General features: G+C 38.3%; 2 protein-coding genes across 2 annotated transcripts; one reads left to right on the top strand and one right to left on the bottom strand.

Moving 5' to 3' along the window:
- Window positions 1-549: 549 nt before the first annotated feature.
- LOC101743082 (dynein intermediate chain 3, ciliary) lies at window positions 550-6,587 on the bottom strand. The gene is made up of 7 exons (XM_004929073.4): window positions 6,284-6,587; window positions 5,665-5,812; window positions 4,137-4,880; window positions 3,754-3,932; window positions 2,599-2,731; window positions 1,826-1,930; window positions 550-842 (listed from the first exon to the last, which is right to left on the bottom strand). Exons 1-7 carry the CDS (start codon window positions 6,478-6,480, stop codon window positions 654-656), a joined length of 1,695 nt encoding a protein of 564 aa, XP_004929130.2. The 5' UTR covers window positions 6,481-6,587; the 3' UTR covers window positions 550-653.
- A 1,506-nt stretch (window positions 6,588-8,093) lies between these two features.
- Window positions 8,094-11,502, top strand: LOC100862797 (antennal esterase). Its single transcript, NM_001257023.2, is given in 3 exon segments — window positions 8,094-8,214; window positions 8,481-9,407; window positions 11,282-11,502. Coding segments are annotated over 3 exon segments (1,089 nt in total). The 5' UTR covers window positions 8,094-8,139; the 3' UTR covers window positions 11,369-11,502.
- Window positions 11,503-12,116: the final 614 nt, after the last annotated feature.

Below are 12,116 nucleotides of genomic sequence, written 5' to 3'. Positions count from 1 at the left end.
CACGACCACAGTTCAGGAGTCAGGGGTGCTAACAACTGCGCTACCGAGCTAGTCAATAACAGAGCATGTCTTAATTTATGCTTTGGATATAAGACAAATCTCCATTGCATAGGATTAACTGGTGTAGCAATCAATCTTGGACCGCAGGTCGCTTAAAGGTAAAATACACCGTATAGTATCATTACTGCACTATCTTAGTGTGGCGGGGCAATTATATTTCGTTACTAGAGGTTGGTAAATTCCATCCTCAATCAGTGATTGTTGAAAGTCATGACACTCTTCATAAATTACTCATTATTAGTATTAGTACATTATAAACATATGAGGATTTTGTAATCGATATGGACTATGAAGAAATAATATGATCACTCAAAATCTGAAAAATTTTGGTGACACCAAAAAGCAGTGGACAGAGTTTGTCTGTACTTCTGGTATTGCTGATGTCATGGCAATGGCAGATGTACACCGACGTTAGAAAACACGCTAATTACATTTAGCGTTGTATTACATAAATAGATGAATATATAATGTTAAAGAGAAACAAGAGGCAAAAATTAAAAAGAATTCATTCAAAACAACTTACAAATTCAATCTTAAAAAACAAATCAAAATAACTAGATCATTACAAACAATAAACCACATATAAAATAAATTCACAGGGCGGCTAGTTCTTTCTTCACGATTGCAAAGTACTCGGCCGTGACAGCGTTGACGTCAAAGGGTAGCTCGGGCTCCGTGAGCGAGGCGCGCGGCGAGCCCTCCTCGGCCTGACGCATCTTCAATCTAATCTCACGCATGCGAGCCTCCAGAATACGCTCCCTTTTACTCTCCCGTTCCAATACCTAATCGTACAAATATCAAACTTTTTTTTGCTTTGATGGGTGGACCAGCTCATAGCCCACCTGATGTTAAGTGGTTACTGGAGCCCATATACATCTACGACGTGAATGCGCCACCCACCTTGAGATATAATTTCTAAAGTCTCAAGTACAACAACAGCTGCTCCGTCCTTCAAACCGAAACGCATTACTGGTTCACGGCAGAAATAAGCAGGGTGGTGGTACCTACCCGTGCAGACTCACAAGAGGTCCTACCACCAGTAAAATATCAAACTGTTAACAATAGATCCCAGACTACGTCTACGTGTACTTGAGGTTTACTGAAGATCCAAGAAGAGTAGACGCAGTCATTGTCAGTTTATTTGCTAAAGTATGGTATCTAGTGTCATAGCTCCTTTAAGGTGAGAGCATCTTAATGATTATAGTTTGCAGTGGGAATGTTTCCAACTTTGGTATCTACTTTAATCTTAACAGAACGATCCTCATTTGCATCTGCAATAAATTGATGCGGAACTCATGTCGTATTTAAAATAATATAAATCTAGTGTATTGTGCAGATCTGTGGCGCCTCAACAGTCAAAGTTCTGCGTGAACATTTAGTAGTGCAAGATTAATGTACGAATCTTTGCGAAACAACATTGTAAATAGAAAAGCAGTACAAGTAAATTGCTCTTAGTTAATTAATATAGTTTTACTTATTTCACGTTTTTAGTACAAGATGAATACAATTTAGTACAAGCTGTAACAGGATAATTAAGACCACATCTCGTGTAAAGGGTTGCTGTGGAAGTCACGTCGTGGTATCTATGCTTCAGTAACCGGCTAACTTCAGGTTGGTAGATATTATCCACCTTCTTGTTTTGGGTCGGGTATTCTTGATAAAACTAATCGTGGTCAAATAAGGCTATCAGTTGCATCTCGTACAGCGCTGCAACAGTTATCTCGAGCTCCTACCTCTCTCCAAGAGATGAAATAACTGTACTTACCGCTGTCAGCAATGTCTTATCGTTTTTATCAGACTGTGTCAAGGTTTGCGACAGTTCCACCATGAAAATGCTACCCTTCTGACTCCCGCAAGCCACGAGCGTACCCTGAAGATAAAGCAGTGGCCACTATAATATAGTTTGGTAAAAAGCTATTTTGTTCATAATGACCGTCACTTGCAATGACGTTGTCAGCTGACGTTGCGGTCTTTTACTATTGTTAGCAGCGTAGTTAGTTCTAAGCCATAAGTCGTTAAATCGCTGGTTTATACTAAAAATGTGTTCCTGTTCTAGAGCTAAATACATTATTGTTACAACATAAAGACTTTCTAAAATACATAATATATAATGTATAAATAATTGAAGCTGGACAAGTACAAGATCCTTTTTCTTTGCGCTAGAAAAGCGGGCAAGCCCACTGTCCACCTGCTGGCAATGGCTGGTTACTAGACGTAATAACGTGGATATCACTACGTAGCTTGAGACATGAGAAATAAATTCTATCCCAAACTTAAAATCTGTGGAGTGCTGACGTAAAGGATGACGTTGAGGCAAAGTATTGCTGCATAAATAGGCAGGATGGTGGCGGCGCCCACCTATCCGTGTGAGTTGTCCGAATATGGGAAACAAACACCACTTCTATATTATAGATTACTATATTATCTACTTGTAAATATTCTACACAATTCTTTTCTAAGTCTTACTTTCAATAGATTCAGTATCAAAAAAATCAAACAAGAAACAAATAAAAAGAAAGAAAAGATTAATTATCCAACCCTTTCATGAGTTTTGAGCCTCAAAAGCGGTTCATCACAGACGTGCATAGTGAGTACGGGCTCATGCTGACGCCGCAACAGGTCCCACGTCGCTAGCGTCCCGTTCCACTGAGCCAGCAGCATCAATGAGGACCTAGAAACAGAGTTCGCAAATTATTAACCACATAGTTGTATTTTAAGCAAGCCCATCTAGCTAGACACTCCACCCAGCATACCACTGCTCATATTGATCCATATAGACTGAAATCTCAATTCCACTGGCCCATTCCAATTACAGGAAGTCCTATCGATGGCGGCTGTCCTATTCTACAAATATGAACAAAAGGTTGATTTGCAGCAGAAATAGGCATAGTGCTAGGCATAGGCATAGTACTTTACACAAGAATTAGGGGATTTGGAATTATGGAGTAAAGTAGGAAAATATGTAAGAGCATTACTCGTATGTGTAGATGGATAGGAAAATATAGCAGTAGCTCAAAAGGGCGAGTCACATGGTATCTGATTTTGTGAGTAGTTATCGGACATAGTTGTTATCTTTATGATCCTTAACCTAAATATTATTATGTTTCATAAACATGTTATGTATGCCTACTATATGTTAATACGTGTTATACCTTTTATATATGTTAAAAACATACTATAACATAACAAACATATTATTGTTGACTGGCTAACCGTTTCTATTCGCTCAATAATCTTAAAGTATTAGGTACTAGGTATTTACGTATTCCTCTTTTATTACTGGAACGTTTTGAGTCACGTGACATGTTCTTCTTCAAACATGGCTTGCGGAGAGTACTCAATGGTAGGCAGCGACTTGGCTGTGCGCCTGGCGTGGCTGACGTCCGTGAGCGACGGTGACCACTTACCATCAGGTAGGCCATATGCTCGTTTGCTTAAAAAGGCAATAAAAAAATAGTGGATTGTATCCCAGTCCTACAAAATTCTGCTACGATGTTTCGATTCCAGTTTGTAGCTTAGGAGGGGCCACCCTTCTAATGCCATGGAAACTTCGAATTTGTATTATTAAATTGCTTAGGATGTGATATCAATGAACTCAGGTAGCTGATTAGTACCTAGTGTAGCTTGGGATCGTATGGACTCTCGTATTCGTATCGATCGTAAAAGAAACTTTAAATAAAAATATCCATATACCTAGTTGGACTCCAAGTACCAGCAGTGATCTTGTGCCGATGTAGAGGAGACCATAGTACGGGAGATTCGCGACAGTCCTCGCTCCAAATTCGTGCTGTCCAATCTCCAACGGTTAGAAAATTTTTCAAAAATCCCGGATTACGCTCCAGGGACCAGATGGGACCCAGGTGCGCTTCCATCTGAAATACAATTTTGAAATTTTACTACCAATGTCGAATTCTCGGATATTTGGATCTCTTATGATCTCTCTAAATGTGTAGGTCTGTTTGACTATTCCTTCTAATATAAAATACTTTAATAATAGTTGCAGTACAGTTTGGTGTTTTGATAGACCGAAAACAATGGGAGATTTTTAGGGTCATTCATATTTATTGGTACTGTACCTTAAGAGGTATTTTCTCTAACGGTGTCTTTCCTTTACGGTTGCCTCCGATGATAAGTCCGTTTTCAGTTCCAGCCATGAAGCGCGTCGGCATAGTGGGCTCGAATTCTAATGCTGTCACACCGTTAGCTTTAGCCATCGTTTGAACGTCAAATGAAGACTTCACTGCATCTAAAATCATCTCTTCCACAGGCTCACTCATGTTTCGGATGTCCCACCACTTACAGGCCCCGTCTGATCCTCCAGAGAAGAACTCTAGTCCCGATTTAGAGTTGATGAATATGACGTTTCGCACAAGATCTCGATGGGCAACATGCGGTGGACATGTGAGAGTTGGATCGCCGCCTTTTCGTGCGTCCCACACGCCGACCTGTCCATTAACCAAACCACCAGCCATAAGGTTTTGATCACGAGGATTATATATCAAATCTAAGAGCGGGCATGGTGGTGTGAACGTTACTTCTGGTTGATTCGCGTTCTCCAAGTTCCAAATGTAAGAGACAATGGGCGCTCGCGCGTTGCGGTTGAAGTCCACGTCGATGTAGGTGACTGCGAAGCGTTGGCCGCCATCAGGCTGCCAGCATATGGAGCTGACCGGTCGCGTCGCTTCCGTTCCATCACCGTCGCGATACACGTTCACAGTGCGACAGCTGATGCGTTCCAGTTCTGGCATAGATGGCATTTCTGCATAGTACGTTCGGTACATGTCGATGGCGTTGTTTTGGAGCACGTAATGATCCATCTCCTACATAATACAAATACAAAGCTATGATTATAATATATCGCAGAGAACGTGTTTTGTTTGTGGATGTTGTGATGTTTTCTCGTTATTGCCGCTTTGGTTTAGTAATTACTGTTAGTGACAACTGTGTGACGGGATATTAGAGGTCTTGGACTACAAGAAAAATTACAGAACATTGTACAATAACAGATATTCTTTAGTATTTTATTCGTCTTTCGTATTCTATTGCCCGACATCAACTCGTCCACCTGTTCTGAAGTTGAAGTTCCAATAATCGGAACGCATGGACACTAGATCACGAATACAACCACCCACCTTGAGACACAGGTCAGTTAAAACAGTATTGTATCAGAGTTGACTGTCACCTTTCAAACCAAAAGATATCATTGCTGTACTTGCGGCTTTTTTACAATACATATAATATAATTTTTTTAACACTTGTCAAGTCTGTATTTACTTAGAAAAATAAAGTATCCCCTTACAGGACATGAACAACAGAATTGTCACATTGCTTGATATTCTTATGAGTTAGACTACAACAACTTCAAACAAACTCCTTGTTTACGATAAATAGGATGAAATATTCCTTTCAGGTCACGTTTTTTGCCCGAGGATCATCGCGGCATTCAGTAGAATTCAGTGAATCGTTTCAACAAATTTCATATTTTTAGCGATGACGAAGAATTGAGGCGTCAAGTAATTTAAAATAAATATGGTTACTAACAACGGCTTATACTTTGAATTTTATTGATTCCATTGGCGACTTATTTCTTTCTCGTATACCTACCGGAGCAGTGGACATGACGCAGTTGATGTAGTTGTCATCTTTTTCAACTTTACGTCGGTACCGCTGTGTGGCTTCGGGATCGATGACGCTGACATCTTTAGGCCACCCACCTTCCGCGTGGTTCGCTCCTGATGAGCTGTAGTCCGTTCTACAATGTCACAGAGCGCTTAAATTAATGTCCCTGGCTCAGCAGTGCTCATATATGTGCCCATGACTCAGCAGCGCTCATTTACGTGCTCCTTTATTGTTGTTATGTTTACTGTTTGTGAGTCACTTGTTGCTAAGTGGAAGCTGAAGTCAATTGACAAGGTCCAACGTCAAGTTCAACGAGCACTCATGGTAGATTACTATTGAACGATTGTTGCGTCGTAACCATTTGTAAGCAGTCATGAGATCTGTGAGGAGAGCACTTGATATATGTATTTTACATAAACTTGTTTTATTGCTATACGTTTTTTTATTATTAAGTCTGCAGAATGTCATAATACATATATCTGGCAATAAGCAAAACCTGAATTTTCAAGTCACAGCGGTGAAGGCGAGCATAGGGAACACTTGGAACACGGATAACTACAGACGTCTGGTTAAAATGAAATGTTTCTAAGACTAGAAAGACTACCTGATGGTATTAGCGTTGTTTTCAGAATAGAAAGGAGTGTGCTGCGTGGGCTGGTGCACGGGGTTCCGCAGGATGAAGTTCTTGTGCTCGACGACATTCGTGGCGATGCTGTCGCACATCTCCGGGCCCTGCTCGCAGAACTGAGGCTGACCACCGAAACGGCATCGTTTCTTAGAATACTGATACGAAATATCCATAGCAAAATAAAATATTACTTATAAAATAACAAAATTTACAAAACTGCTGTATAGATGTCAGAAGATAAATGGATAAAAGTTTGATAGATTTTTTATTTATTGTCATTATTCGACGTTTTTCTTTTTACCATATAGGTTTTATGAACTAGCGAGTTATTGAAGACCCAATCTCTAATGTTCACAAAATTTGACTGCCACTAATCAGCATATTGTGACCCTATCCGAGTATGGTGCACCGTCCTACTGATCTCTACCGCGAAGCAGTTATAAAATTTATGTCTTGCCTCATATCTATCTATGAGGTTTACGGGCTCGAGTAACTATTAGTATTAACAATTAAGCCGTAACAATATTTTAGTTATGCGATAGTGCGGGTGACGTGAATCTCTTTTATTATTATAGTTACAGGGGTAATGGAACTGCGCACCGGCACAGACAATTTAATTCCCGTAATTGTATTAGTCTGATTGAATTGCGTACTCGTAATGTTTTAACTAATTAGTATTGAAAAACTGTTAATATGCAGACTACTTAACAATTATTCTACGTGAGTGAACACGTGTCCATATTGGTGACTACATCACTAGATCTCTAGTTGACAGCTCCTGTCCACCTAGTGTGATGGTCCTTAATCCTTGACACCTTAGTGATCACACAGTTATCACACTATTTCTTCTTCCCTGAATAAATTGAGTAGATAAGTTTGTATTGCTTGCCAAGCTAGGGCGGGCCACTAAGCGCCACTGCTCCAGGCGTCTTACCTACACGAACACGAATATAAGTATAGTCAGTATTGTCTGTTAATTTTGATTTGTCATAGTCAGCCCGTAACCACAACTACCCCGTTTCTCACTAGCTTATCATATTACAACCATTTATTGTTCAAAGTTAAGTTTAAATTTCATAAATCTTTTTCTACTGAATTTTTGCAACAACTGTATCTGCTGTCCCAATTTTTAAGCAATTCTGATAATTATTATTACTGCTACAGTAAAAACCGAATCATTATAAAACTACTAAATTTTCATCAGGAACAATCGTCATTTTACGATTATAATAATAGGAATCGTCAGCCAAAATTACAACGTTGGTACTATTACCAGCTATCTGCTACTCGACAAATGTGTTTAATATTGTTCAGGTCGACCTTAAATTTGGGATTTTATGTGCCATTCGTTCAGTGCTGCGGCGTTCTGCGCGCTCAGATCCTGAAAGTTTTGACGTAGAGCTGGACCTTGCCTATCTTATGTCTTTATTCAATTCGTATTCGATTCCTACATACTGCTTCACAAATTTTGGGGTGTCTGATTGAATTTCCGATTTCCTTGCGATCCACCAAAGAAACTCTTAAATACCAAACTCCTATTTGAAAATTAATATAAATAAAGTTTCAGTGTACCTACAGCTACGATACATTTTACATAAAACTCGAACAAAACTAACTGTAATAATTACCATTTACTATAGAAACACAACAGTGACGAATCCTTAGTTGTTGTGATTATGCGAACATTCGATTAATAAGAAGCGAACGTATAAAGAAACACAACAAAAACTTATCTGGCGTTGTCCTTCAAGATAGTAAATTATTAGTAAGATAATGTGAAGAAACCAGTCGAGCAGTAGCTGTGAGTGATTGTAGTGCTATGTGGAGTTACCATGTGCGTGTCAATAAAGTGGGTCGTGCTGTGGAGTCTTTGGGCGGGAAGGCTGGTGCGGCAACCGACTCCGGCAGTGAGACTGAGTAACCATCGGCTCGTCAGCGGGCAGGTTGCCCCGGACGGGTCACATGTTCAATATTTTGGGATACCTTATGCTACTGTTCGACGTAGACACAGGTTCAAGGTCTTGTTATTAATTTATAGATAATCACAATGTGAACGATTGAGTTTTTGCATTCGACAAACTGAACAATTGTTAAGCACTTTCGATTAATATCCTTTATATTTTAATCACTTTACAAGTTTTGAATGATTTATATCTGAGTTTTCACGTTGCAGGCAGCAGGCCTAGAGCCGGAATGGGATGGTGTGTTCAATGCTGTAAATGAACATGTGAGGTGTCCACAAAAATTTGCTGACAACTTTGTTTGGGGCCAAGAGGATTGCCTCATTATAAATATTTTCCATCCACTTTACTCAGAAGTCGATAAACTTTTACCGGTGAAAGTTTTCATCCATGGAGGTGGATTCCGTGAAGGATCATCGTCGAGACTTCTATTTGGCCCAGATTACCTGGTCCGTAAGAATATTGTCTTAGTGACCTTTAACTACCGAGTAGCCGTAACTGGGTTTTTGTGTCTCGGAATCAAAGATGCTCCAGGAAATGCAGGATTGAAAGATCAGGTTGCAGCACTGAAGTGGGTTCAACGAAATATCAAAGTTTTTGGCGGCGATCCTGACAATGTGACGATTTTCGGAGAAAGCGCCGGTGCTGCGTCTGTTTCTTTACATATCGTTTCACCAGCTTCTAAAGGTCTTTTCCATAAGGCTATCCTCCAAAGTGGGTCGTCGATATCACCATGGGCTGTCGAATTCGAACCAATTAAATATGCTAGCAGAGTAGCTGAAGTCTTAGGATATAAAACCATGGATCCGTATCAACTTTATGACATTCATATGAACCACACCATAGAAAGTATTGTGGGCGCGCCCGTCCCATTACTAGAAAGTCAAGTAGCAGCAGCTCAGCTAATTAATTCTCCCTGTATTGAAAAATCACACCCTGGTGTGGAGCCATTTCTTCTAGAATCGCCATTCGATATTTTTACCAGAGGTGAATACAACAAAGTACCAGTGATTTTAGGGGTCAATGACAATGAAGGCTACTATTTTTCAGGCCTAGAGGACTCTTCTACTCTTACGCGTTTTAAATTTGAAATCGGTTTACCAAGAAATTTACGGATTCCAGCTGAACTCAAGAAAGAAGTTTGTCAGAAATTGCACAAGATGTACATGAGCGAGGATTCAAATTCAATGGAGAGTATTTTGAAGTTTTTGAAGTACCATGCTGATCCGTTTTTCTTGTATCCAGCTTTTGCTGAGACAAAACTACTCTTGCAGAATAATGATCTGCCAGTCTATAATTATTATTTTCGATATGATGGATGGAGGAACTTTGTCAAATTGATCTCAGGATTTTGGGCGGAACCAGGGGCGTCCCACGCTGATGATCTTATGTATTTGTTCAGTATTTTTCCAGTACCAACTTTATTTGAGAGTAAAATCATTGACAGAATGACGACGATGTGGACTAATTTCGCTAAATTTGGGTAAGTCTTTTTTCCTCTCTTAAAAATTCATTTTATTAAAGTAATGTGGGTGCGAAGACTTCAAATTTAATTTTTTTTTTTAAATTTTGGCGAATATTCATTGAAATCTTCTGTTGGCATAAAGTTTCTCTTTTTACCATGGAGGGTAATATTTTTCGGGCGTGTGTTCTTCTAATTATTGACACACTCTTCACTCTTAAATAGCTTTTCAGGTATAAGATATCATCAGATTTAACTAATAATTAGTTGTCAGAGGTGACTAAGTTATAATTAATATATTTTTAAATGTGGTTGGTATCTGCAAAAAAAAAAAAGATAAATCAGCAATGATACATTGTATTCTGTAATGAAAATTCATTTATTTGTATTCAATTAATTGCACAAGCAAATAAGTAAAAAGTATTTGTGTGTAATTTATCCGTCCTTGTCTGTAATGCTTCTACTGAGATTCAAGTTTTAATTAGCTACAGTATATTTGTAGCGTGCAACATTCGTTGCACTCGGGCGTCATCGGCCGAGATCGGAGTTCCCGAACGCGCAGGTGTCCCGTGACGTCATGCTACGAGTTTCGCGCGCGTCGATTTAAATTTATTGTAAAAACGTAATTTTAGTTTCAATTGATATCTTATAGTGTCTAGTTTGGTTTACTCTTTTTAATTTATATTATATTATAACATTGTACTCATTATAGATATTGTGGAATTGGTGTGTTTGACTTTTATATGTTCGGAGTAAAATATCCCGTGAATGCGAAGGACAATTAACAAACCACAGTGGATATATACAATGTTGCATATTAAACAGATATCACAGAGCTTGATTTTAATCAGTTCTTTTAATTATAGTTATTTAACTACTTTAATAAGTTAGTGCAGTGGGTTTATTGTTTTATTTAATGACAAATTTTATTACTGTAGATTTGGGATCGTATCACATAAAATAAAAATATTCCACTGTTACACTTTAACTCTTCTCTTCCAAATCTTCTTTATTATATTAATTAAAAATTAATTGACACTCTTCTTGTGCCTTTTTCATTTATCCGTCTTCGCCATCTTCCTTTTCTCTGTCATTCTGTCTGTCATTTTCTTTTCTCTTTCTTACTGTTTTCTCTCCCTCACCTTAACGCTCCGTTTCACTCTCTTTTCATACGTTCCATTTTTACCAATTCTACATTATCATCTACACGGATCGATAAACCGGTTGTTGGCCTTCTGTGTTACAGAGTCATCGCATATAATTATGATACTATATTACCATTCACCTTGAGGGGTGAGAACAAACATTATAATACTCGGTATCTTATTCATAAAAACAGAAAAGTGTAGCGAGTACACTTACTCATGAGCGTCACGGTCAGCAGTCACTGTTTGCAGTGCTGTTACAATAAGAATTTTGCCGATGGGAACAGTTGAACTCTTGCGCTGATTTTGATTTAGCTGTCTCTCGAACAAGAGACTTTTGGACTGATGACTAATTCAACATTAATGTTATAATATTGTAATTTCATGTATGAAAATTTTTTTCCAGAGATCCAACACCGGAGAAGACAGACCTTTTACCCATAAAATGGTATCCGACGAATCAAAGTTTTACGAAAACTCTCGTTATCGATAAGGAATTTACAATTACATCATTCAAGCACAACTCATTTGATTTCTGGCACGATCTTTATAAAAAATATCGTAGAAAAAATTAACTAACGTTATGTTTTGTTGGGTTTTGTTGAATAATAAAATTTGTTGGGCGCAGCTGTTCGAATTATTACGACTACTTATCCATTCATCTAATTCTAATACCCGTTTAGCAAGGTCAGTTTTGTAAGTTTGAATCACGGACGGTTTATGTGTGACCGCCACGTCAAGCATAAATGTATTAATATGTACATAGTATTAACCACAGAGAGGCCACCGACGTAGGCATACATACAATGAGTGTAATAAATATTAAAATTCATAAGTGTAAGAATTTTGCAAGAGGAATTTACGAGGGTGTTGTCGTAAAAGTCTTTGGCCGGCTTTTTATGGCGGCGTCATTATAAGTATGGAAGGTTTTTGGCGGTGCTGATTACAATGCGACCCCGCTTACATTGTTTATTGGACAATGAATTATTTGCAAGCTCAGTAATTACTTTTCCTCTATTTTGTAAGTGAAATATGTTTATAATTTTGGACTTGTGTAAAAATTCTATTAAAAATTTCTTTAGAGTTAAATCTTTCGATTATTTATTCATTTTATAATATGTAATGGTTCGTATTCCTCCTGTATGTAATTGTTGAATTTTATATTTAGCGGTAGTAATTTTTGAAAAGGTATTTTTCTTCTTTAATCATGAATTCGAAGTCTCCATTTTATCAGGACAATA

Source organism: Bombyx mori, chromosome 4 (assembly GCF_030269925.1).
Source record: "Bombyx mori chromosome 4, ASM3026992v2".
NCBI lineage: Eukaryota > Metazoa > Arthropoda > Insecta > Lepidoptera > Bombycidae > Bombyx > Bombyx mori.
Note: the sequence above shows the minus strand (reverse complement) of the source record. Positions and strands in the feature narration are given on the sequence as shown.